The sequence below is a fragment of the Eschrichtius robustus genome, chromosome 9 (assembly GCF_028021215.1).
Source record: "Eschrichtius robustus isolate mEscRob2 chromosome 9, mEscRob2.pri, whole genome shotgun sequence".
Classification (NCBI taxonomy): domain Eukaryota; kingdom Metazoa; phylum Chordata; class Mammalia; order Artiodactyla; family Eschrichtiidae; genus Eschrichtius; species Eschrichtius robustus.
The window spans coordinates 10,150,774-10,177,697 of NC_090832.1; the positions used below are offsets into that span (position 1 = coordinate 10,150,774).

The window sequence follows — 26,924 nt, forward strand, 5'->3', positions numbered from 1 at the left end:
CTTCAAATATGTTCTCAGCCCCTTTCTCTCTCTCTTTTCCTTCAGGGACCCCTATAATGTAAATATTAGCGTGTGACTGGGGGATTTTTGCAGAAACTAACGCCTGTGGCCAGCAATTTTTATTTTGGCTGGCCAAAAAGTAATTGTTATTATTTCACTAACACTTTGCGGGTTATTACATTCAGTAGTTAAACCTGACACACCTGTAAAGTCTTCTAATTTTCATGAAATATTGTCTTCAGTCCACTCTTTTGTAGTAGCAAAGGAGCATTCTCCAGCACCATGAGTTTTATTTTCACTTTCTGTATCAGAATCAATCACTAAGGTTTTTTTGTCTTTTTTTGGTCTTACATTCACATCATCTGAATCAGAACTGTATTCTGAAGAACTATCATCTTCTGAGACACCAGTCGATATATGTCGCTAGGACAGTCAGAGAAAGTATCTGCATAAAGTTCACCAAAAAATTCTTCTTCACTCAAGATTTCATGATGCATCATTTTTGAAAATTTTACGTTTGTAATATACACAGGGTTGGCACAAAAACCTAATGGAGCAAAATGTGAATGATAACAACAATCATAAGTTGTATAATGAACCCTTGATCAATTTTAAGCTCTAACAGCTTCGCACAGTGATGTTAATTGTATCACTCTCTAAAAACATACTGATACGTCTCTGGTCAGTAATGCATTCAACTGCCTTCGTTTCTTTTCATTCTTTTTTGTGTTCAGCATCAGTTGTTTCCACTACTCTGTCTTTTCTGTCTTCCAGCTCACTGATCTGTTCCTCATCACTTTAGTCTACTGTTGATTCCTTCTAGTATATTTTTCATTTCAGTTATTGTATTCTTCCTCTCTGTTCGGTTGTTCTTTATTTTCTAACTAACTAACTCTTTGTTAAAAACTTCTGGCTTCTTGCTCTAGGCGTCCATTCTTCTCCCGAGTTCTTTGTTCATCTTAACGATCACTGCACCCTGAACACTTTCTTGGGTAGCTTGCCTGTCTCCACTTCACTTCATTCTTCTTCTGGGGTTTTAACCTTGTTCCTTTGTCTGGAGCGTGTTCCTCTGTCACCTCATTTTGCCTGTTTTCTTTTCTTTTTTGTTTTGTTTTGTTTTTTTGTTTTAATGTATATGGTAGGTTAGTTACGTCTCCCGACCTCGGGTAAGTGGCCTTCTGTAGGAGACACCCTGTGTCCCAGCAACACAATCCCCTCTTATCACCCAAGCCCTATGCTCTAGGAGTTCCCCCTATGGTTGGTCCTTCCCTTGTGACAGGCTGACTGTGTGGGTGGTCTGGTAGGTTTGGTTGGCCCCCAGTCCGGTTAGTTGCCAGACCTGGCCTTGTGCGGAAGCTGCTGACTGCTGGTTGACAGGGCCGGGTCATGAGGCAGCTGACTGCAGAACCTCGGGGGGCCCTGGGGCTAGTGCTGGCTCACTGGCGTGTGGAGTCAGGGTCCAGCAGATTCTGGGGCTGTTGTCTGCCCACTGGTGGATGAAGCCAGGCCCTGGCGTTAATGCTAGACTAGACTGCTGGCAGGCAGAGCCTGGTCCTGGAGTCTGGTTACAGGGCCCAAGGGTCTTAGAGCTCGTGTCAGCTCGCTGGTTGGGTGGGGGTGTTCCCGACCCAGTTGGGTCCAGGGTCCAGGGTGTCCCAAAGCTTGTGTTGGCCTGCTGGTGGGGAGGCTGGTCCAGAGGCTAGAGCAGCCTTCCTGGAGGGCTGGGGCAGGCCCAGGAGATTCTGGAGCTGGTGCCTTCCCACTGGTAGGTGAGGCTGGGTCTTGGGCCCTCTGGTGGACAGGGTCATGTCTAAAGGCAGCTGGGCTCACGAGGTCTTAAGGCAGCTGTCTGCTGATGGGTGGGGCTGTGTCCCCAACCCAGTTAGTTGCTTGGCCTGAGGCATCCCAGCACTGGGTCGGGTCTTGGCACTAATGAGCTCGAGGGAGGATTCCACAATGGCACCCACCAGCACCAGTGTCCAAGTGGTAGGAGGAGCTCCCAAGAACGGCTGCCACCAGTGTCTGTGTCCCCAAGGTGAGCTGCAGTTGCCGTCTGCCTCTCCGGGAGACTCTCCAAGACCAGCAGGTAGGTCTGACCCAGGCTCCTACCAAATTACTGCCTTTGTCCTGGATCCCAGGACATGTGAGATTTTGCGTGTGCCCTTTAAGAGTGAAGTCTCTATTTCCCTAGTCCTCTGGGACTCCTGAAATTAAGCCCCACTGACATTCAAAGCCAAATTCTCTGGGGGCTCGTCTTCCCAGTGCAGGACCCCCAGGCTAGGGAGCCCGACATGGGCCTCAGAACTCTCACTTCTGTGGGAGAACCTACGCAGTGTAATTATTCTCTAGTCTGTGGGTCACCCACTTGGGGATATGGGACTTAACTGTATTACCAGGCCACCATTCCTACCCGTCTCATTGTGGTTCCTTCTTTACGTCTTTTGTTGTAGAAGATCTTTTCTGGTAGGTTCTGATCTTTTCGTCCATGGTTGTTTTGCACTTAGTTGTGATTTTGGTGTGCTCATGAGAGGAGGTGAGCTCAAGGTCTTTCTTCTCTGCCATGTTGACTGAACTCCTTCCTCCACAGCTGTAAAATTAAAGAGGACTAAATGGTGTTCTTTATCCCACTTGTCTCCCTTCCTTCACCTTGCTCTGAAGCCTGTCTGTTCCTAGTTGGCTATTTTTCAGATGTGATTCCTTCTAGTGGTTCAGTTACTCACTTATGACCCTGGGAAACAAGTAAATAACACTTGGGAAATTAGAGGAAAGAAAAAAAAGTGGGGCCAAGAGGAGGAAATGGGAACACAAGCCCCCATGCTGAAGTGGAGCAGCCACTCGGCACTCTCCTACCCAGGCCTCATGTGAGTGTCCCAGCCTCTGCCTTCTCAGCGACTGACCTTGTTCCAGATTCCTGAGAAGGTGGGATGGTAAATGATTCTGTTCATGTCCTGGCTGTCTGATACCCCACTGGAAACCTCTGTCATGAGGCTCAGTTGTAACAGATGTTCAACCAGAAAGGTGAAGGGAAAGAACCAAGCAGCACGTTGCAGATCCTGGCCAGAGATGTCTTTCAACTGAGAAAGCCCATGCAAGATTCTTCAAGGGGGGCGCTCTTGGGATTTTGGACAAAGCAGTTCTTTTTGTTGGCCACCCTAGACATTTAGCACCACCCCACGTCCCCACACACCCCCAGTGCAAACAGTAATCCCCTGTGATTGTGACAGCCAAATTGTCAGGATTCTCTACTCAAGAACTGCTATTTAGAACTACATTTCCAGTCAGGGATACAGTACTGCCTTTAGTTGAAAACCTTTCATCACACTACATGCTAGAGCTGCATGGAAGAGGGGGTTAAGGAGAGACACACATGTCGTGTGTGTGTGTGTGTGTGTGTGTGTGTGTGTGTGTGTGTGTGTCTTCAAGACTGGTGTGTGAGACCCAAACACAGAGATGATGGGCATGGACCTCCTCCAGACTACATATGATGGATAACCTTATATGTCTTCCAGTATCAGAATATTTAAACCAAAATGATATAACTATAAATTAATGCTTTTGACAAACATACCACAATATTTATATCCATATGAGCTTTGTTCTTGGAACACAGTACATTTTGATGATGCTGTAGTGACAATAGCTAATATATATTGAGCGCTACCAGGTGCTGTGCTTTATGTACATTATCTCACTTAATCCTCACAACTCTGTAAGCAGGTAATTATCTCCATTCTGCACACATGGAAACTACCCCTTAGAGAGAATAATAAGCAGATTTCCCAAGCAGTGGAGTTGGGCTTTGAACAGAGAGGTGTATCTGATACCAGGGTCTGTGCTAAAATGGTGCTACAATGACTGGAATAAATGACTAGGAATTTACAAGTCCCAACAGGATGCACCACCTGAATTTGGAAACACTACAAGGATTCAGCTTCAAATTGAAATAAGTAAGCATCAAGATAAAAAAAGAAAAAAAAAAAAATACTAGCCGACTCTCAAAAATCACTCCAAGAATGACTTACATTTTGCTGTGAGTCCAGGGTGCTTCACAAATCTGACTGAGGAGATCTGTATCCTTGGGAAATAATGGTTGGGATATGGCTGATGAGAACACTGCAGTGCCCTGCTGTAGTGCTTCTGAAATACTGTCTTCAGAACAGGACCATGTGAGTGAAAAGAATGAATCAAAGAGTGTGGATCTAGTATTATCTCAGGTAAAGATTATCCACCTCCCATAAATTAGTGTTCCCCTCGCTCAGGGTGGTGTGCACTTAGGTGGAGCTGACACTACATGTCAAGATCTTCCAACCTCCTGCTCTGAGTCTCGGATTCCAAACCACCCTCTGCTGAGAAAACCTCTACATAGATTTTTCAACACTGTCTGGCACATGAAAACATTCTACTCTATCTGCCATTCATTGATTCCTTCTTTATTTACCCCCTACTAAGTTACTTCTCCCCACTCCTTCCCTCTGGCCCCCAAATTCTTTGAGTTTGAATGGCTTCAGTATGTTTATTTAGATAGAAATCCCATTCTCAGCTGCATCTTTATATATGAAGGCCAACAACACATAGCATTCTTCTGGTAGGAAATAAATGTCGTTGAGGGTTGACAATTTAGAGCATGTTGCCGTCCAGATTTACAGTGGAGTTTTATGTTATTTAAGGCCCAACAGACTTATACTTGGAAAAAGAAAAGAGGTATGTCTCATTGTCTTTCAAGGCAGCGAGAACAGTCTTTACCTTTTGTTGGTCTTCCTTTGCCCGGTATCCACAGCAGTGACGTACCAGTCGGTCAGCAACAGGGTACGTCTCTAATGGCTTTGGCTCTTTTCCCCATCTTTTAACAGCTGATGACTGATTTTTTTCATCTTTTAGATAAAAGACTTTCGAAGTAAAATGCAATCAATATTTCCAGCAATTCCCAGGAACTCTGAATCGGCTGTTGAATGGGAGGAAGCATTGAAATCCAAATGAGATGAGCACGGTGGGTGAAGTCCAGAACGATTGTTACGGGAAAAGCTGGCTTTGGCGATGCCACAACAGCAAAGGGACTCGACAGATTTCTCCTCAGGAACACGTGCAGATTGTTGAGTGAACCTGTGGGGTGGATGGCATTCAGTGTCCTCATAGGAGGCCGACAGTCATTTCTGTGTGCTGTACTTTACAACTGATTTGGTTATGTTCATATGGGGGTGGGGGGGTGTTGGAGGGAGGGCAAAGTTTTCCCAAAGTTAGGAAGACTATTTAAAAATAATTATGTGGATAGCTTCTCTATGTGGAGGAAATCCCAGGGGAAATACTTTTATGACTGTAACAGTTGAAACCAAGTTTTTTTACCTGAAAAAAACAATTATAACGTATGATGGAAAATCTTTATAAACAGACTCCTAACAGCAGTAGTACCTCAATGTCTAATTAAATAAGTGTCAACAGCCTTTCTTGTCCGTATGTGGCTGTCAGAACTTGGAGGACTTGCTCCCGTTAGGCAGACTCCAAAGTGAAGGGTCAATGGGTGAATCCTGTCCATCAGGCAGTGGGTGTGGCTCTCTTGTCCTGAACACAGTCTTTGATTTGTATATGCTAGTCATTTACCTGACAGCCTCACCTTAGGCCCTGTAAATTCTCAGACAAGAAGCCGGTAACAGATTATGATAACTTGAAAGGATAATCATGCGAAAATAGTGAGATTATGGGTATAAAATGTACTTTTTTGACAAGTTGGTTCTGGGTCCCTAAACACTGACTGACAGTTGATAGCTTTATTTCAGTTGTCTGTCAATATAAAAATAGTCCAGTTATCACGTATCTTAACAAATATTTTTAACCAAAAAGATACCTGAGAACTGAGTCTCAGGTAAATTAAAATTTTAAGAAAAGTACTTTAACGTGTCAGTATGACCAGAAAATTGACCTCTGGTTGAATATCATTGTGTATTTTCTTTATAATTGCTTAGGCTGTAATTAGCAATCAGTTTTAAAAAGTACATTTGAAATTTATCATCTGTTAAAATGAAACCTTTTAGTGTTAGGAAAAAGTTTCAAATGAAATGTCAAGTGCCTAACGTAACATTTTTCTCTGGACCGTGTTACCCTGTTAAAATTGCTGTATTGTTAATTAAACAGGTGTAGTCAGCACCTGGGATTCATATGTAACCTGTTTGTTTAAAATCCAAGACGAAAAGAAAAGGATTGTGAAATTTATCTCAGGGTATGTGGAGTAGCAAAAACTCTTCACCCACCTCTCATTTTTAACTAAATCTCTGCTAACAACAGAATATCTCTAGTCTTTGAGTGCAATGAAGGCAGGAAATCGGGAGGAAAACTGAACAGGTTTCTGTCCCTATTACGAGTCTGAGTCTAGGTGGGTGGTGGCTGTGCCACTGGAAGCCTAAAGGAAGGAATGTTTGAGTGCATGTTTGTGTGACGTGCCTAAGGTTTGCAGAACCCTTCCCATATGCGTCTGTTGTCCTTGAGGGATGGCGGGGGACCCCCATAAGAATGATGGTGAATCACCTGCTGAGGAAAGGTTGATGGGGACAGATTCCCTAGAACAGGTACCAAGCATAGGCTCCAGTTGCATTTTAAAAGCCAAAATGAAGTAACAAAGATGAAAGTTAAAAGAAAAACAAGCAATATGACTGACTAAAGGGATTTTTTTCTACAGTCAGAACTCAGATATCAGAAGATGTAGTCATTTGTCTATTCCTTTTATACCAGGGGCATATTGTTAAACTGGTTAATGGAAAGGAAAAGTGTTTAACAGATAATGTTACTCTTTATGTGAAGTACCATCTGTGTACTGAGTTCTGAATGTTCCTGGATATGGAAGAGAGGAAATGTTATGGAATTTCAAGTTTGCCTCCTTCGCTGTCTTCATCTTGGGTAGAGTATGACAAACATAATCACATTTATCTCCTGAAGCATAAAGAGTTTTAATCACCCTATCAACCAGGATGACATTTTTCACAGACTTACTTAAAAAGGAATAGAACAGACATTATCTTGCCATAAGCAATCCATTTCATAGAGGCTGGGCACTAGAAGTTTGTTAAAGGATGGGTAACACAAGCCATTTCCATTTCACGTGTAAGCCACTGTTAAGGCAGCTCCCGTAAGAACACTGCTTACACTGGTTGAACGTTAAGCTTTAGAGTCTCGGCGCCAAGCTGTTGGAGAAAGCAGCGTGGAGCATATAGAGAGACCGTGGTGGGCAGGGGGCGACTTCCAGGGCCTCAGGATTCATTCAAGGGGAAAAACAAACACCTATTCTGGTAGGTTCTTGCTGCCCTGTAAAAACGTATCCAGGGGCGGCTGCTGTTTTCAGAGTCAAGAAAAGACAGTTTCTGAACAAACTGGGAATGAAAAATAGGGCACAAGACGCCCGGCGGCCTGTCTCTACAAGAAACAAGGATCCTAATGACGGGAGAGACAGCAAGCCGCTGCCCAGGCCCCGCAGAGCCGAGGTGTGACCGCAGGTGACCCTCACTCCAACGCACTGACGCAGGCTGACGCTGGAAAAAACCTGCCTCAGCTGCTCGGTCAAAAGGGGGCACCTGATCACCTCGCTTGTCGTACATTCTGCTTAGTCTCACGGATAGTGTGGGACTCGGCTTGCAAATTAATCCTTATACCCTAAGAGGAACGTAAAAGAAATGAAGGGGGGGAGGGTGGTGGGGAAAGCCCATGGGGATAAAGGTAATTAAAATTCACTGACTTTAGCAATTTCACTTGGGGCAAAATTTAATCTCTCCTAGGTTTGGTTCTGTATCTTCTTTAAAACAAACATTTAAGTACAAATGAAAATCAGCCAGGGAAAATATAAAATTTCTCCAAATAGTTAAATTTCTCATGAAAGTTAGCAAAGTACACATTTTTATAGAATTTTATCAAGTGCAAGTGAGATGTTTTTCCTTTCTGCCGAGTCACTGAGTTATATGTCAAGTATTTGGGTTTCTGTGTTGGTGTTATCAGGATTAATTATCAAAGGCTGTGCTTTTGTGAGTCTAGAAGAGGAAAGGAAGCACCTCCCGCAAGCAGTGACGTTAATCTTGTAACAGTGAGTGAAGCTGTTTGTTAGCTGATTTTGTCTGACGGCAGATGACTCAGTTTTGGAGAAAATGATAGTAGCACAGTTATCAAGAAGCACGCAGAGTTCAACTTCTCTGCCCAAGTACTAGTGGAGTGATTCAGGACCTTAATTTATATTTCTTACATAAGCTAGGTGAGGCCTTTTGCCTTTGGTGAGGCAAGATCACTTACTAAAAAAGAAAACAAAACCATAGTAAAAAAACAAACACAAGAAACAAGATTCCGTATAAACGTTCTTAATGACAGAGGGTAAAAGCCACTCGTAATGAACTCCCCTAAGAATCTAAATTAGGCAACCCAAGGAAGCTTGGCACATTGACAGAACACCTGCTACCTGCTCACCTGAGAACGCTCCAGAAATTCATCCTCACGCTGCCCTGACGCCCCGGGCTTAGAGTGGAGTGTAGGTCTGCAGCCCAGCAGAGAACACCGCAGGACACAGCCGGGGGGCTGCCTGGAACTCCAGCACGAGGGCCCGCTGTCTGCAGAGAACAAGTGGACACAGCTGAGCATAAAAGCTTGCATTTGACGTTCTCCACGGAGCTTGCTGAACTCTGCAGAGTCCCTTGGCTCTGCCAACCGGGGTGATGGGAGGGTGTTTATTTTTATTATTTTATTACTACTGGTTGTCTTCTCCAACTGTCCCTGTTGGAAGCTCTGTTTCCCTTCGCTTCCTACCGTGAGCGAAGCCCAAAAGGTAGACATCCTCATCTGGACGAGCTGGGCGCTTACCAGTGGCGGACGGTCACAGCCCCCGTCACCGCCACCACCTTTGCCTGTATCCTTCCACCTCCCTTCAGTCCACAGTGGCCACAGCTAGCTACAGATCCTTCAGCTGGGACAGAGTTTACGAAACTAAGAAAATGCTAGTAGTAAATCTCATGCAAAGCTAAAATAAGACCCTGTTTAAAAATAGGAACGATTGAGGAAACCCTTTCCTCTGAGCTTGCTCTTATGCCAGCCCTGATTCTCTTTTCATAGATTCTTATTACGAATGACTGTAGTAAAATATCTGTGGAAACAGCACTTTATCAAGTCTTCCAACTCCCTGTTTAAAGGGAGACTCTTCTTCGACATAGTAAGAGATGAGACAGGCTCTACTATGGTGGCCAAGAATGCAGGGAGATGGGTTCCCTGTGCCTTGTTCAGGCTCATGCAGAGTTGGAGGTGGATGGCACTTCAACCTGCAGGATGGGGCTCCGACCCAACAAATCCCAGTTTTCCCTGTGCCTCTTCAATTCCTGTGGGAATTGTCCACATTTGACGTCTCTGATACGTCTACGAATAATGAGTTGGGGGTGGAATCCAGATTCTTCTCAGGAGTGCATTTGCTTTAACTTTTCAATATTACTGAAGGAGCAGGGAGGGGAGGGCTGGGTTAAAACACAGGGTCAGGTGACACCTTAGAGAAACACCTACATCCCTGACAGGGAAGCAGGCATTCATCCTTGCATAGTTTCTTCAGGTTCAGGATTAAGCCCTTAGTAAATATAGGGAGGGAGGGAAGGAGGGAGTGAGAGAAAGAGGGAGAAAGGAAAAGAAGGAAGGAGACGGGAGGGAATGGGAAGGGATGGAGAGAAAGAAGGAAGGAAGGGAGGAAAGGAAGAGGGAGGGAGGGCAGAGGGAGAACCAGATGAAGGAGGGAGAGAAGAAAGTGGGAGCAGGGGCTTCCTCACTGGGAAGAGGGTCCACGTGTCCAGGACCACACATCCAGCTCCTGGAGAAACTGACACTTGCCTTCTCATCCATGCGGACCACATCTACCTCAGCCACCAACACACGGGAGAATAAAAGCACATCAGAATGATGAAAAATCAGTTTCTGAAGTGAGCCCTAGGCCCCTGCTGGGGTTTCTAACTCCCAGTCCTATCACTAGATAGTCCAAAAACTAAAAAATTTAAAGCAAGATCCTAACGCATTCAGCAACTCTGAGTTGCCGAGCCGGAACAGAGAAGAAGATCTGGAAGAACAAGTACTACTCGGGGTGACCTCATGTCTGGCCAACTCTTCGCTGTGTAGCACCTGTTCAGGCACCCAGAGGTATGACTGGGGAGCATTCGCCCTGAAAACAAATGATCTCCAAAAAAAATCCCTGCCACTTCTCACTTCACTTCAGAAACCTCACTCTCTTCCCATTTGTTGGCAATGCCATCTAGAAATAAGGCTCCTTCCTGCTCTCTGGGGTGAAGAGTTTTATTTTGTAGCCAGAGCCCCTGAGTTGAAGTTCTCAGAGTCCTGAGAGCAGGAAGGGCACAGAACACCTTGGGCTCGGTCACCCGGGCGCAGCACTGTTCACTGAAGAAATCAGGCAGAAACCAAACCACCATTCACTTCCCTGTGAACCCAATATGCCCTGGAAAGAAGTCCAATAATTCTACCTAATCTACCCAATTTGTGCCTTTGATGTAAGCTTCGGCAGTACATCTGACTTTTTGGCTAGTCGCTAAATCGTTCTGAGCGCACGTTAATTACCCAGCATGACAAACGCGTAGGTCAGCTGGTTTTCCTGGGCTGTGTGCGCCGGGAGGCGCAGGAGTTATTGGAAAAGTTCGGGCCGCGGGTTAATATCATCCCTTCCGGCGTCAATGTGTAATGCCACACCCCGTGCCTGGGCTTTAAGAACTGAAATTAAAAACAGCTCTCTCAAATACACGACAGGCTGACAGTCTTACGGCCCTGAACTGTCCTGACCGGGGGCAATGACTATTCTCTGCGGCTCCAAACTTCTAAATCACCCGCTCATAGTAGCTGCTCAGCAGCCCAAGAGCTACCCCACCCACGTCACATCCAGTGGTGGTCAGTGACACGGCGGGCCAGAGACAGCGCCTTCGCTAGATGGCAGCACCCCTGAGCTAAGTGGAGCACGGGAGGTGGGGAGCTCTGAGTGCCGCATGTGTTTGCTCTGCCCCAGAAAGCAGTCCTAAAATCACCTGGCAACTTCAGGTGCATCCGCTAAACACGAAGCGCCTCCACTTCGGTAGCAGCCGTTGCTGCGGGGCGGCCCAGGCGCTCCCCCTGAGCTGCCCCCTCCTCTCCATGTCCCTCTCTGCTTTATTCCGTGGTGGCCAGAGGATGCTGGCACACCTCCCTCTTGACCTCGGTCTTCTGACTCACCTACACTTTCTCCAGCTCCTCGTCTTCCAGATCCTCCTCCTCCTCCTCCACCAACACCCGGAGAAGCAAGATCTTGTTCCTAAGCAGAGGAACATTTAGTCCAACCTGGGGGAAGTCCTCCCAGTCTCCCGGCTGGCAGAAGGTCAAGGCGGGGCGTCCCAGTCCCGGGGCTTTCGAGGACGCCCCCTGTTTCTCTGGGTGCTGTGCACCTGGGCCTGCGCCGAGCTCTCCAGGGGAGACTAAGTGAGCAGCATACCCGCAGGCGCGCCAGCCCTGGGCCTTTACTTTTCCTCTCTCAGAACACGGACCTGTGGACGAGCGAGTCTGCGACGCCGTGTGTCCCGCTCAGTTCCGTTACCTCCTCGTAGGCGGTGCCAGCGGTCTGCCAGCCACCTCGCTCTTCTCTCTGCAGGTGACTGGATTTGTTCTCGACGGGTAGTCTGCTCTTCGGAGGCCTGTGTGCTGGGCCCCCGGGCGCGGGGCATGAGCTCCGTCCAGCGCCCCGCTTCCTGGCCTCGGTGGTCAGGTCCCAAACCTCGTCCTTGTTCCCGGTCAGTCCCCAGGAGTCTCTTCAGCACCACCGTCATGCGCCGATAAACATTTTCTCCGCAGCTAAAACTCCTTTACGACAAGCCCCGTGATCAAGCTTTAAAGCTTGCTTCGCAGTCACACAGCGCCCGGGTAGGCGGGCTGTCCTCTGGGAAGGGGTTTCCAGGGGCCGCTGGTGGCGGGAGGGGAGCCCTGAGTCCCTTCGCTTCCTGCTCCTACCCCCCCGGCCCCCCCGCCCCAGGCTCCGCCAGCCTCCCGGCCTCAACCCCGAACCTAGTCCCTCCGCTTCCAGCAGGGACGACTTTGGGCAAATGACCCACGCAGGCCCGCTGTCTCCGTCTCTAAAATGGGCACAAGAACTCCCAAGTCCGTTGTTGGGAGGGTGAAATGCCGCAGGCGGCAGCCAGCTCCCGAGACCTCGGCCCGCAGGCGGGCGCAGTGGATTGACGCTAGCGAGCCCCGACGCCCTCCCGCGTACGCCCTACTCACCCCGCCGCCGCCGGCTCCTCCCAGGGCCCGGGCCTCCGGCTCCTGCGCACCTTTTACCGGCCACCCAGCGGGTGGGAGGCCCACGGGCCTGGGCTTCACAGGCCACACCTGCTGGAGAGCCAGATACTGCGGGGACGGGCCCCCTCCAGCCCAGCGCAGCCCTGACAGCTCAGACCACTGGGCATCTAAGGGGGGGACAGAGGAAGCCTCGGTGCCCCAGGCGAGGGCGCACAGGGCCTATAGGTGCACCCCAGTGGGCAAAGGAGCACTTCGGCACCTCGGTGCTCGGCCGAGACCCTGGTTCTCAAACCGCAATCAGCCCGAATGAGAATCACCCGCATCACTTGAGAAAACACAGGCCCCGGCCCCGCCCACGGCTTCGAGTCAAAGGTCTGGGGCGGGGCCCGAGAATCTGCCTTTCTGCCGAGCTCCCCGGGTCGCCGACGCCGCTGGTGCAGGGACCACAGGCTGAGAACCGCGGCCCTACTCCGTGTCTACCTCCGATGACGGCGCTCGGGACAAAAGGTGTCACAGGGCAGCATCTCTGTTAAACCACGAAGTCTCAGGCTTCTGTGAAAGCCAGAGTTCCACACTTCCGGATTCTGCTTTCTCCCGACTGAGAAATACGCCTGTCCCCTGGGCTGTCACCCTCCAAGGCCCACTCGCCACCCTCCCCTCTCTCGTCACCGCCAGTTCACTTTCCCAGGCAGCCGGGAGGAAGGTGCACCTCCGCTCCCTGACCTCGCCGGGGGGCACACGAGCCCCCCAGAAACGCAGAGCCCCGCACAGGGCCTCGTTCAGAAACGAGCAGTGGCCACTGGACGCGTCCGACCCGGCTCAGTCCCCAAGCTGTTTCCTGGGCAGGGAGACGAGGTGACAGTAAACGTCAGCTTGACGAGAGCTCTTCCCCGCAGACCTGCGAGAACGGCCTGGAAGGGGCAGAGGGGAGAGCCTGGGAGCCGGGCGGAGAGGAGCCGGGGGAGGAGGGCTCGCAGGAGGCCTGGCGGGGAGGGAAGGGAGTCCGTTCATAGAAAGCCGTGGCTGACCCGTGAGAAGATGGGATTTCACCTCTAAGCAGTGGGAAGTCCATGGAGTTTTCTGGGCCGGTGACATTATGAAACTGGCATATCCTTTTCTTTTTTCAAGATTTATTTAGTATTTATTTATTTCTGGCTCTGTTGGGTCTTAGTTGCGGCGTGCGGGATCTTTCTTGGCCGCGCGGGCTTCTCTCTGGTTGTGGCATGCGGGTTTTCACTCTCTAGTTGTGGCGCGAGGGCGCTGTAATTTGCAACAGGAGGGCTCTCTAGTTGAGGCGCACAAGCTCAGTAGTTGTGACGCGCGGGCTTAGTTGCCCCGAGACATGTGGGATCTTAGTTCCCTGACCAGGGATTGAACCCGCGTCCCCTGCACTGGAAGGCGGATTCTTTACCACTGGACCACTAGGGATGTCCCGGCATTTCCTTTCAATCATTCATTCATTTGAAGCACCATCATTAAGTGCCTGGTAGGTGCTGGGGGGCGGGGGGGGACACGATAGTGATTAGAGAGCCCCTCCTTGAAGCACTGACAGTTTGCTGGGGTGGGGGGGGGTAGGTTCTTTTGACCGTGAAGGCTGGACTGGAGGGAGAGCCCGTGGCCTGACCCAGGGTGGCCTTTGCTCTCCCTCAGCCTGGGCCCTACCCTGCACGGCCAGGACCCTGCTTGTACACACATGTGGACAACCAGATGACACCTGGTGCCACTAGCCGCCCCTCGCTGCTCCTCGGGCCCAGGGGTGTGAACACCAGCAGCGCAGGCCTCTCTCGAGAGGACAGACCCTGGGAGGAGGCCAGGGCCAGGTGGGTCCCCTTTTGCAGTCCAGGTCCCCCATCCAAGCCAGGTCCTCTTGCAGCCGTGCACTGAACCTGCCCCTCTACCCTCAGGCTGCAGAGCTGGACCCTCCTGTCACCTTCCCTCAGAGGCCCTTGTCACGGAGCTGCCAGGATGCTCAGCACTAAGTTTAACCTTGAGTTACAGTCAGTTTATCTCCTTCTTCACATCCTCCTCCTCCTGCATGAGTTTCCAACTTTCTAGTCCCATTTTCGCAACCCTGTTGTGCACTTGTCTTTCACTGGAAGCGGCCTAAAACCCTTTTCAGAAGCTGACAGGGTATAAGTTATAAAAATTAATACCGCTGAAATATTCCCATTGTCACTCTCTTATTTCTGGACTTATCCGAAGTCCTGACTTGGAGTCTGTGATAAATTCAACAAAAAACATTTTATGCATGGAGACATTTTAAAATTTCTATTTCTGTGAAAGACCCTGGGCTGCTATAATCCTGGACTCACAACTGAGAACTCTTCCAGGGAAATCGGCTTGTAAACGTTGTTACTTCGCATAATGACTGCTTGCACTACCTCACCTAAATCTGAACAGGTATTGCTTAAAATCGGGGGACTATTTTTAGCTAGCTGAGGACATTCCCGTCTTCTCTGGGCCCTTTGCACTTGAGGTGTGACCCCTCCCTCAGCCACAGTCTGGTTCTTCTGGCGATGACCCTGGTTATTCACCCTGGTTGGGTCTCCTGCCTCTCCCTGTGACCTCCCCCCAAGCCCACCTGGGCTCACCTGGGGAGATGGGACTTTCCTCATCTTCTGGGCCACATGAGCAAAGCAACTGCCACTTGCAGAGGCAACACTGATCCTAATTGTGGGTCAAATTTTGAGCTAAGAATAGCCTTCTTAAAAAGAATCTGCATAACTAGATTTATAAAGTGCTGGCAAAAGTCACAGCTCCAGAGAGGTTGGCCGTGTGGCATGATTCTCACCGTGAACAGCATCACCACAACCATTTCCATATATACGCATCTATGTACCTGCAGTTATCCCTGGCTGCTGAGGTTCCTGTGATTTTGATAATCTTCTTTACACTTTTCTGCACAGATTTTTTTTTTCAGTGACCATGGATCACTCTTCGAACTAGAAAAAAAAACAGAGCTTTTAAAATAATTTTGAGAATAAGAAAACATTGCCTACTGTATATTGGTTGATCTAAACCCCCAGACAGTCCTCAAGTCCAGTTCCCAGGAGGGGAAGCAGAAATGCCCCGACTCCCTCTCCAGAATCACAGCCCTACCTCCTGAAGCCTGTCTCCATCCTGGCTCCTGCCTGCCTGGCGCCTCTCAGATTAGATTAGGTCATCAGGATCTCTCCACGTTCTCTCTGCCTCTGGAGTGAAGCCCAAGCTCCCCTCTGGACTTTCCCGCCCACACCCCAGCATGACCGATACGGGTTGAATCATGTACAGCCCCCCAAGGCACGCCCAAGTCCTAACCCAATACCCGAGAAGGTGCCTTTATTTGGAAATAGGGACTCTGTAGACCTCATCAGATCGACTGGTGTCCTAATAAGAAGAGGAGGAGGGACGCAGGCACATGGAGGAAGACAGCCAGGTGACCAGACGGGAGGCAGAGACTGGAGTCATGTGTCGACAAGTCAAGGGCCGCCGAGGATTTCAGGGAACCCCAGAACTTAAGAGAAAGGCCAGGGACAGACTCTCCCCTGGAGCCTTCCGAGGGACTGGAGTGACCCTCTCGACACCTGGATTTTGGACTTTTGGCCTCCAGAATAAATTCTTTGAGAGAATAAGTTTCCTTTGTTCAAAGCCAACCCAGGACACTGATAGAACGCCCTGTATGCCCCACACTCACATGAGTCCCGGAGCCCGCTCTGAAGCCACCTGCACTACCAGCCCCATCCCACTGGGCTGCACGTGGCCCTACCGCTTGCCTGGCCGTCCCTCTCCTGATGTGCCGGCTCCTGAGGAGCTGGGCCCACGCCCTGCTCCGCTGCCAACCACGTCCCCCATGCAGCCAGCACTGTGCACGCGGTAGATGCAGGGCAAATGTCCCCATCTCGGGGACCCGGTGGGACGCAGAGAGCAGCCTCTCCCGCTCTGCCCTGGTGCACCACTACGTCCTTTCCTTCTAAGATCGGTCTACACTCCCACCATGTGCCCCTTTCCCAGTCTTCCCACGTTCGCGTTCTCAACGACTCGGCGGCGTCGGTTTCCGGCTGGACGGGACGGTGGGGCCCAACCTGAGGCTGCGCTTCACGCTTCTCCCAGCAGAGGGCGGCCGAGCCCGGGCCCCGCGGCCGCCCCGTGTCGCGGTCCGTGCCGGGCCGGGAGCGGGGACAGGCCGCGGGGACAGCCCGGCGCCGTCGGCGGGCGACGGCGCGGGGCTCGGCCCTTCCGGTGGCCAGGGCCGGCCCGCGCAGGGTGGGGCGGCGGAACTACGACCGTCATCTCGGGACACGGCGACCGCGGCTCGGGCTCGCCTCATTCGGGCGGCGGGCGCCCAGCCCAGCTCGCGTCCCCGAGCCTCGCTCGCTCAGTCCCGGAGCGCTGCTTGCCTTCCTCCTTCTGCCTCCACTCCCTGACCCCGGGCCATCGGGGCTCCGGGGCCCACGCGGCACATCTCGGACCCCGCGTCCTAGAGGCGTGGCCTCAGCCACGTGGTCACGCGCGTTTCCCCCTCCCCGCCCCCCCCCCCCCCCGCCCGAGGCTGACAGACCCAGACGACGGCGACGGTCCTCAACGTCGTGCAGGGTCTGCGTCCCTAGACCCGGTCCACCCCGGCGCGCTCCGATTCCTTATTTGCAGGCTGCCTCTCTGGCCCCCTCCTCCGACAGCACTGAGGGCGACCCCCACCCACCCATCGCGGGAGCCAAGGCTGGAAGTCGGCAGACCTGCCCTCTCACTGCCTCTTTGTGACCCCAGCAGTGTTTCTGGCGACTTGGGTTTGACGTGACTTTGCCCAAGTGTTTGCCTTTTCTCTACTTTTTTGAGTGACTTGTTCCCCCTTGCTGCCAGTTAACTACAATGTTCAAGGTACAAAACTGAGAAAACAGATAAGCAAGTAAGTAAAAACCTGAAATCCCAGCCTCGGTCAGTAACCACATTAACATCTTGGTGTAAGTACGGCCACATCCGTGCCCTCTGTGTGTAGATATATATGTATTATTTTTCCCCAATGGGGATCACACCCTCTCGGGACCTCTGTAACCTGCTCTTCCACTCAACGACCCACGAGAGCATCTCACCACGAAGGCCGCAGCTGAAAACGCACCCGGGGTCCCGAAGCCGGCGAGGGTTCCCTCTGGGGACCTCCGGGGAGCAGGAGCGTCGCAGGCACCTGTCCCCAAGGCTGGCACTGCCCTGGGTAGGAAAGGTCTCCACTGGGCTGCAGCGGCCTGGGGTTTCGGTTCCTCCTTTTGAAGAGACCCCCCCCCCATGCCCGCCCCTTTTCTCCAGCTCCGCCCACCTTTGAGTTGAAACAATTCTGCCCTTTTAGAGCATCTCTTCTCTCTCCTCTGCCTATATTCGAGAAACCCAAAATGAATCCATATCCACACACGAAAGAACATCATTCTTCTTTCTGCATCTGGGCTGGGAAGGATGGGCCTCCAGATCAGTGGTTCTCAACGAGGGGTGAGGGGTGAGGGGAGGCGATTCTGACCCCAGGAGACGTTTGGCAACATCTGGAGACATCTTTGTCATGACTTGGGGGGGCTGCTACTGGCACCTAGTGGATGGAAGCCAGAGGTGCTGCTGAACAGCCCACAAAGCACAGGACGGCCCCCAGAAGTGAAGAATTAGCCACCCCAAAGGTCAACAAGTGCCAAGCTCCGGACCCCTGCTCCAGATGGTCCTCAACGCTCTCCTTGGGGCCCAAGAGCCTGGCACCCTTGGTCGGCCTGTAGCCCCACCCAAGGGGCCATGGCCTTGACTGGTCACTGCTAGGCCCTGTCCATTTGGCCAGGACATGAAAGGGCTGGTGGCAAAGAAGGCAAGCGGTTGAAGGGCCAGTCTCTGAGTGAGAGGACGGAGCAGTGAGGCGGGGGAGGGTTGGGTGCGGGGGAAGCAGGGAAGGTAGCCCTGCTTTTCTCATCGTCATGGTTTCCGATGTTCCCTGAGCCATTCGGGACCACCTGCAATTCACCCCTTTTGACTGCAGACTCCCAGGGTGTTAGAGCTCAAGGGAACCTGAGACGTTTCTAGTCTGGACGCCTCATTTTCCAGGTGGGACACGGGGCCCCCTCTGAGATGCACTCAAAGCCTCGTGCCTCAGTTTCTGAAATTACGAAGAGCAGCGTCTCCCTGTGTCAGGCACCAGCTGTGCCTGGGGCTCTTTCACGCACCTCTGCACCACGCACGCGCCTGTGACGGGAGAGTCACCCCACCTCACAGGTGAGGACTCTGAGGCTCTCAGATTCCGGGTGATTTACCTGGAGCCACAAAGCCAACCGGGGGAGAAGGACGTCCACCCAGGTTTCTCCCGCCCTAAACCAGACCAGGCCGCTGGCTCTCAAACTTCAGTGCTCGATAGACTCACCCAGGGCGTTTGGAAAATGCTGATGCCCAGGTCACGCCCCAGAGATCCTGATTTAATTGGTTTGGGGGGCGTCTGGGCACTGAGACTTTCAAACGTTCCCCAGGAGTGTCCAACTGCAGCAGAGTTAGCCCTCGGGACACACGCCCTCTGACCCACACCCCAAGACCGACGTTAATGTCGGGGTGTGAGGTGGGGCAGGGGAGGAGCTATTTCAAGAAATCATGAGATCCTTGAATGGCTTCTTGGGAACAAGCCCATATTTTGTGTCTAGAACCCTTAGGATTGGCTTCAAATGGGCTTCCTTTCCACCTGAATGTTGAGGTTCCGAAACCTGGTCAAGTTGAGGCCTGTATTTTCTGGCTTCTTCTTCCTCCTTGGATGTTTGGAGAACTGAAATAACAGCTTAATATATTCCTGTGGTCCAGGGGCGAGGTTCACCAGCCGTCCCAGATCTGCGTGGGCACCAGGAGGGAGCAGGCCTGGGAGCTGCCGCCTGGGGGTTTAGGAGCTTCAAGGGTGCCACTCCCAGGGATATTTGCATTTTTAGCAGAGACTCTGGAAAACGGAAAATCCTTCCTACTAACAACATAGGAGAAGGCGGCATTCCAGACACCAAGAGGCAGGAGGGGAGACGACTGGGCCTGGAGCGGCGGCTGGTGCTTCACCCCTGACCCCAGTCCTCCCAACACCTTCTTTTTCCAAATTTATCTGTTCACTCCTTTTTTAAAAATGAGTCTCAGGTCTGACACAAGTGAACAAACATGACTTAAAACTTTAAGCCGTCCCTTCTTCCCTTGAGTTGGCTACAGCATCTGCATTTTTGTCTTTCAGTGGTAAGAGCATTTTAAACCATACAGAGCACGTGAGCACGTAGAATCTCATTTAACCCTCACAACCATCCTGCCAAACGCACATGATTATCGGCATTTTGTAGACGAGGCTGCCAGAATCTCAGGGGGCTCGGCCGGTGCTGGTGGGCAACAGGCTTCTGACTCGGGGCCTCGCCTCCCATGGCCTCAGCGGGCGGCCTCCTTCCTGGGGGCATTTGTTGAGTCTGGAAACAGGCGCAGGCCGCAGGCATATTGTAGCGCTGCTCCCTGGCTGCCCCTGGAGCGCCTCATCCCTCAACGGCCCCTCTTTGCTGGAGCAGGAACTCCTCTCAGGCCCCGGGCCTCCCCTCGCTGCTCCGGGGTCAGCTCAGCCACCTTTGGCCTCCCTGTTCCAGCTGTTCTTGAATTGCTGTGTCGGCCGCCCTCAACCTAGGGTAAGTTATGTTACTTTTACCTCAAGACTTCATATTTTCTATGTAAGTTCCCCCATCCACATCTCTGGGCCAATCGTATTATAACACTACTTTTCTCAGCTGGTTGGATGATCTTAATATGTCTTTAGCTCTCCATGGTATTTTATTTTTATTCACATTCTTCAAGCTCTACATAGGACAGGAATTATCTACATAGAAAGGGCTGCTACATTCTGCAAGTGTTTGTGTTTGTGGTGTGTGTGTATATGTACGCATGCATGCGCGTGCCACGACAGCGTGGGTGTGTTTTCACCTACTGGACTGATTCTCAAGCGTGGTTCCAGAACTGCAGCAGCCGCGGCATCGCTGGGAACCTGTGAGAAATGCAGATCACAGGGCCGCACCCCAGGCCTGCTGACTGGGAGACTCAGAGTCTACGTTTGAACAAGCCCTCTGGGTGATTCTCTTGCTTGATAAGGTTTGAGAACCACTTATCTTCAGGATAAATCAGTTTTATATAATCTGCTCCCTAAGATAGAAACTTATGATTTGCTCTGTTAAGATCGAAACATAAACAATAAGAGCTCTGACATTGTTGCAGAGGGGTCAGTAGACTTTTTCTTTTTTCAAATTTATTATTTAACTGATAAGACATGCTTATGCGTGCGCACACACACACACACACACACACACACACACATTCATCTTCCAGCCCTCCTATTTTGAGAGACCTCCTCTTGGCATCTGGCTCATACTCCTGGGGACATTCAGTCATTGAGAAAAGCAGGTCTGAGCCTCACTATTTCACACTAATGTAATTCAAAGAGAATGGCTGAAGAAAGCAAATGATTAAGCCAAAGAAATAAAGCTGCGATGGTGGAATTTTAGGCACCTGGGTGATAACGGAGATGAAGATGGTGGTAGTGATGGAAGTGGAGGGGTGGTGGTGATGGTGGTGATAGTAGTGGTAACGGAGGTGAAGATGGTGGTGGTGAGGGGTATTAGTTTTGGTGGTGGTAGTGATGGAAGTGGTGGGAATGGCGGTGCTGTTGATGGAGGTGGAGGTGATGTGGGTGTCCTTGGCGGTGGAGGTGTGGGTGGTGCAGCTTACATACCAGTCTCTCAGATCATATTACCTGCCTCCCCGACGCCTCACCCAAAAAGTCTGCCCTGCAGGTGCCGTGGCGTGCCCCATGGTGCGTGTGCTTGGACTTGTGTGAGCATGTGTCTGGCCACTTTGGCTTCAGTGCCTCCAAAGTTTACAAAACCCTTAAAGCTTTTAAAATAAAAACGGGGGTTAAACCATTTGGATCCTCCAAATTAGAAAGAATAAATGAACCACCCAGCTGCAGTCATAGGCAATTTATGTGATTCTGAGAAGGCTTCGGGGCAAGATAATGGAAGAGCTGATTATAAACGAGCCAGGAGTAACGAGGGAGGTCAGAGCAGTCCCTGAGCTCTGGGGGAGCGGCCAGCACTCCACTCCGTCCCACGCGGGCTGCTTGGAGGTGCAGACCTCCTTCCACCCTGGCCTCCAAACCCGGCTGGGGCCGAGGTGGGTGGAGCGGGGAGGGCTGGCGCCCGGCCTATTTGTGCAGCCCCAGCAGCTTCAGAAAGAGAAGGCGGCTGTAAATAAACCCAGAGAAGGGCAAGGAATCGAGGGCAGGAAGGGAGAGAGCAGGAGGGAGGCTCCCCGGGAGGGCAGACGGGAAGCAGGACTTCTGACCTGGAAAGACGGAGGGCGGAAGGAAGCAGGGCGCCTGCAAAGCACGTGGCAGCCAGGAGGCAGGTCGGTGCCTCTTCCCGGTCCACCCTCAGGAATCTCAGGGCCGCATCTGCGGATCCACTGCGGTCCTTAAGCAGGCCCCCAGCTTGCCTATTCGCGTCCAATTTTATCCTTGTCTTGATTTTTTTTAAATCATTTTTCTGGGTCTTTTAAAGATATATAAGAAATTATTACGTTTGCTTTCTTATACCCTACTGCAATTCTTTTCTAAAAACAAGTCCGAGTGTGAATGAACAGACGAACACACAAGCCTGCAGCACTTTACACCCTGAGCTCCTGCTGCGAGCTGAACAAGTTCACTAGGCAAGCTGGGGTTCGGGTTGACCTAGAACAGTCTTCAACCACAGGTTGTTGTTTTTTTTTTCCCAGAACCTGCAGTTTTGGTTGTGCCCTCTCTCTGGAGACCTGCCCTGTGGTTAAAGGGGCCTTGCACTTTCTATGTCAAGCCTCTGGGCCTCTGGGCTGTTGAGTCAGAAGCTCTCCAAGGAGCTCTCTGTCCGCACAGTGTCTGCAGTTTCGCAGACATGTGAGGGGTTCACGCTCTTCCTCAGACAGTCTGGCTGCAAGGATCCCTGCCTCCTCCCAATGCCTGGTGGGGGGGTGACTTCTGGGCTCCCTAGCGGTACCCCGACCTCTGGAGGACACCTGTTTCCCCTACAAACCTAGTCTTGCCATGCTGGACTTGAGAACGATTCACTGGCCGTCGCGGCCTGTATCTGGCGGCATATGTGGCTGGGTTGGGAGTGAGTCTGTGGGAATTCACATCACGGCTTGTAAAGTGACAGCTCCGTGTGGTGGCGCAGGGCCTGGGACCTGGGTCCCGGCTGCCTGGGGTCGAGTCTGGGCTCCTCCTCCACTAGCTGGGTGGCTGACTTGGCCTCTCTTCCTCAACATCCTCACCTGCGGGGATAGTAATAAACCTCCCACACGGGGTTACTCTATCTAGAGATAAAAGACTTCAAGTGCTTGGTTCAGCGCCAGGCACAATGCAAATCACAACAACGATCATTTATTACTATTTCCCCTGGGCAGCAGTTAGGCACTGGCCTAACAGACCACTGGGGAAGTTGCACCACTGGTATAATTAGACCGGGGTTTGAAGTGGGGCTGTTAAAAGCTGCAGAAGTCCAGTTCCAGGGCATTTGTCCTGGATGACCCCACCCCAGACCTCAAGGTCCACAGACTGTCCAGCTGCAGCCGTCCCTGGTTTCACACACGCCCGTAATCTGCACCCACAGCCCGCCACTCTCTCTCCCTGTGGAGCACCATGTTACCTCCATCACAAAGACTGATGCCAGACGGGCCTTGGACAGAGAAACCAAGGCCTTGGCTTAGGTGAGGAGTTTTTCGAGGCTTCCATTTACTTAGTTACTCATTCATTCATTCCTGTGCCAGGGCTCCCTGCTGTGTACAGCTGTCCCATCTGTAGCTACCCCTCGTCTTCCAACTAACCTTCTATGTTGAGGAAATCCCATGCTGTGAGTCTTGACTGCTGCACACGGAAGTCAGGACTCAGTTCCCAGCTCCCCTTGCAGCTGGGACGCAGGAGCCATCAATCAGACAGGGCCGTGCAAGGCCTCAGTTCAGAGGGAGTGATGTGTGGGAACAGGCTCGGAGGGCGGGCACGGGTTCCGTTTTGCTGGCACTTGGGAGGCAAACGCACCTGGTCTCAGGTGATGTCCGCGGGGTCGGGGGGCTACCAGGTCCAGCTTCCAGGGCAGGAGAGCCATCAGTGGAGCGAGCGGTGCTCCCCACGTCAGGGCATGGCGTGATCTGAGGCGCTGATCCTGGAAGATCAGCCTTGCTCTGTCTCTCCAGCCACTCCTTGTTGCTGTGTGTTCACACCTAACCCACACCAATAGCTCCCTTTCGGCCTAAACTAGTCGTGTGCATTCTGTCGTTCACAACCAGCACAGCCGAGGGCAGCCGCCGTTCACCGATGCAAGTTTACGGAGCGCCCACCTCATGCCAGGACTGCCTTTTCCAGCCTACTTGGCAGTTCACCGCATCACCTCACTTAATCCTCGCGGCAGCCTGAGGACGGGCGACGGGCTGAAGAGTAACGCTGCCCTGGCTCACTCGCAGGTCAGCTTGCTTGGGGCCAGCGATAGGCCTCCTCAGAGGAGACAGTAATTTTTTTGTCCTCAAATCTACAATCTGCTCCAGACCTTTTCTAGAAGAGACTGGAGTGCTGAGATGGGCGGTGCAGCTCACCCAGGATCTCAAGGTGCTTCTCAGGCCACCTGGAGCAAGCGGGGAGTCCTGGGCCATCTGGATCCGGCCTCCTCCCTCTCAGTCCAGAGACGGTGGGTCTGAGGGCAGAGCCTGGGGTCTGCGGAAGAGTGCGCACCACGTCCAGGCCCGCCCGCCACTGCCCTGGGAGCCCATCTGAATCTGGGGCTGAGTCCATCTCCCAGCTGCCCAAAAGAGATGGATGCTGCCTTAGACTGTGTGTGTGTGTGTGTGTATGTGCATATGTGTGTGTAGGTGTGTATGTGCATATGTGTGTCTGTGGAGGTGTGTATGTGCATGTGTGTAGGTGTGTGTGTGTATGTATATGTGTATATGGGTGTGTGTATATATATGTATATGTGTGTGTATGTGCATGTGCGTGTAGGGGTGTATGTATATGTATATAGGGGTGCTGTATATTTGTATATGGGTGTGTGTATGTGTATAGGTGTATATGTGTAGGTGTGTGTGTATATATGTTTATGTGTGTACATGTATAGGTGTGTGTATGGCATGTATGTGTATGGGTGTATGTGTGTGTGTGTATGGGTGTATGTGTAGGTGTGTGTATGTGTGTCTGTGTATATGTAGGTATGTGTATAGGTGTGTGTGTGTGTATGGCGTGTATGTGTATGGGTGTGTGTATGTGTATCTGTGTATGCATGCGTGTATATGTAGGTGTGTGTATGGGGGGGTGTGTGTGTATAGGTGTGTATAGGTGTGTATGTATATCTGTGTATGCATATGTGTATACATGTGTATGTAGGTGTGTGTGTATAGGTGTGTGTGGCATGTATATGGGTGTGTGTGTATGTGTATCTGTGTGCATATGTGTGTATACGTGTATATGTGTAGGGGTGTGTATGTGTAGGGGTGTGTGTGTAGATGTGTATATGTAGGTATGTGTATAGGTGTGTGTGTGTATGGCGTGTATGTGTATGGGTGTGTGTATGTATATCTGTGTATGCATATGTGTATACATGTGTGTATGTAGGTGTGTGTGTATAGGTGTGTATGTATATCTGTGTATGCATATGTGTATACATGTGTGTATGTAGGTGTGTGTGTGGCATGTATATGGGTGTGTGTGTATGTGTATCTGTGTGCATATGTGTGTATACGTGTATATGTGTAGGGGTGTGTATGTGTAGGGGTGTGTGTGTAGATGTGTGTATGTGTAGGGGTGTGTGTGTAGATGTGTGTATGTGTAGGTGTGTAGATGTGTGTGTGTGTATAGGTGTGTGTACGTGTGTGTATGTATATCTGTATATGCATATGTGTATACATGTGTGTATGTAGGTGTGTGTGTGGCATGTATATGGGTGTGTGTGTATGTGTATCTGTGTATGCATATGTGTGTATATGTGTATATGTGTAGGGGTGTGTATGTGTAGGGGTGTGTGTGTACATGTGTGTATGTGTAGGGGTGTGTGAATAGATGTGTGTGTGTATGTAAGGTGCTCTTCTTCCGGGCACTGTCCTTTACTTCAGTTCCTAATTTTATTAAATCATCAGAGCTCTTCACTGAATGTTCAGAATATTCAGTTACTCGCATCTCTGCAGAAGCCAGCGCGGGTCCCACTGAAGGGGCGGCTGCACTCCCCCTCTCCCCTTCAGATGACCCCCATCCCAAATCAAAGTCACAGAGCAGTTCACTCTTTCTGTGAGCAACACTTTTTAACTCCCATAGTTACTACCTTCAGGCCAGAAACAGAGTCTTAAGTTGTGGAACTGGCAGCTGCTTTACGTTCTTCACTCACGCAGCACATGTGTGTCGAGTACTCGCTCTGTGCTGGGCGCTGTCTGAAGTGTGAGGACCCTGGTGGGACAGAGACAGGGTGAGCCTGGAGTGTAGCGGTGGGTGAGCAGGCGGGGGGGGGGGGGGCGGTGTGGGCAGGAGTCCCCTCTGAGGCCGCCCGCTGAACAGGCAGGGGCCCCGCAAAGAGCCGGGGAAACAGCCAAGGCCCCAGAGGAGAAGCAGCCTGGGCGTCCCAGGGACCAGGAGAGCTGGAGTGTGGCCAACGGCAGGAGGACGCAAGCACACGACATAACCTGCAGGGCCCAGTGCAGAATGAAAACGCGGGCCCTCCTTCACCAATTATTCAGGATTTCCAGACGGCGACAGCAGAGCAAGAAGGAAGCGTGGGACCCATGGGACGGCAGATGTAGTGCCTGTGAAGCCGGCCCTGTGTGAGGAGGGGGCTGAGAGGTGGACGGGGCCGGATCATGAGGCCTTGGGCTGAGGAAAGAGCTGGATTTTATTCTGCAGGTCTTTCTTGACTTATGATGGGGTCACATCTGATAAACCCATTGTAAATTGAAAATATCATAAAAGTTGAAATGCATTTAATACACCAAACCTACCAGACATCATAGCTTAGCCTCACCTACCCTAAACGTGCTCACAACACCTACATTAGCCTACACTGGGGCAAAATCGTCTAGCACAAAGCCTGTCTTACAGTAAAGTGTTGCATATCTCTTGTGATTTTTGAATACTGTACTGAAAGTGAAAAACAGAGTGCCCAGGTACAGAGTGGTTGCAGGTGTATTGGCTGTTGACCCTCGTGATCGCGGGGCTGCCTGGGGGCTGCTGGCGCCGCCCAGCATTGCGAGAGAGATGGTCCCGCACATCCCTAACCTGGGAAGAGATCTAAATTCAAAGTTCAAAGTACAGTTTCTACCGAGTGTGTATCACTTTCACACCATCATAAACTTGAAAAATCTTAAGTCCAACCACCACAAGTCGGGGACGGTCTGTACCTGTGATGGAGGCTACAGGAAGGCCCCAGGCCTGGGGGGATCTGCGTGGGGTCTGTCTTTGAAGCACCACTTGGCGCTGCGTGGGGAACCCAGGAGGCTGGCCTGGCCTGGGGCTGTACAAAAGGAGACGGTGGGCTTTAGGGAGGGCTGATGGGCCGGCTGTACGCAGCGAGGGAACAGAAGCCCTGGAGTTCTGCCTGATGTTTGCGTTTGGAGAGGCCCATTAGCCAGCCCTGTGGGAACGTGGACGACGGGGCCTCCCCCAGGGCGGCCACACCTCT

At 51.3% G+C, this 26,924-nt stretch overlaps 1 protein-coding gene across 1 annotated transcript in view; it reads left to right on the plus strand.

Annotated features, from left to right (window-relative positions):
• Nucleotides 1–6,138, plus strand: part of TMEM242 (transmembrane protein 242) — a 48,096-nt gene extending 41,958 nt beyond the window's left edge. Inside the window, exon 4 of the mRNA XM_068551538.1 lies at nt 4,879–6,138. Within this exon, the coding sequence (XP_068407639.1) occupies nt 4,879–4,977 (99 nt within the window). The 3' untranslated portion in view covers nt 4,978–6,138. The remainder of the gene's footprint in view (nt 1–4,878) is intronic.
• Nucleotides 6,139–26,924: the final 20,786 nt, after the last annotated feature.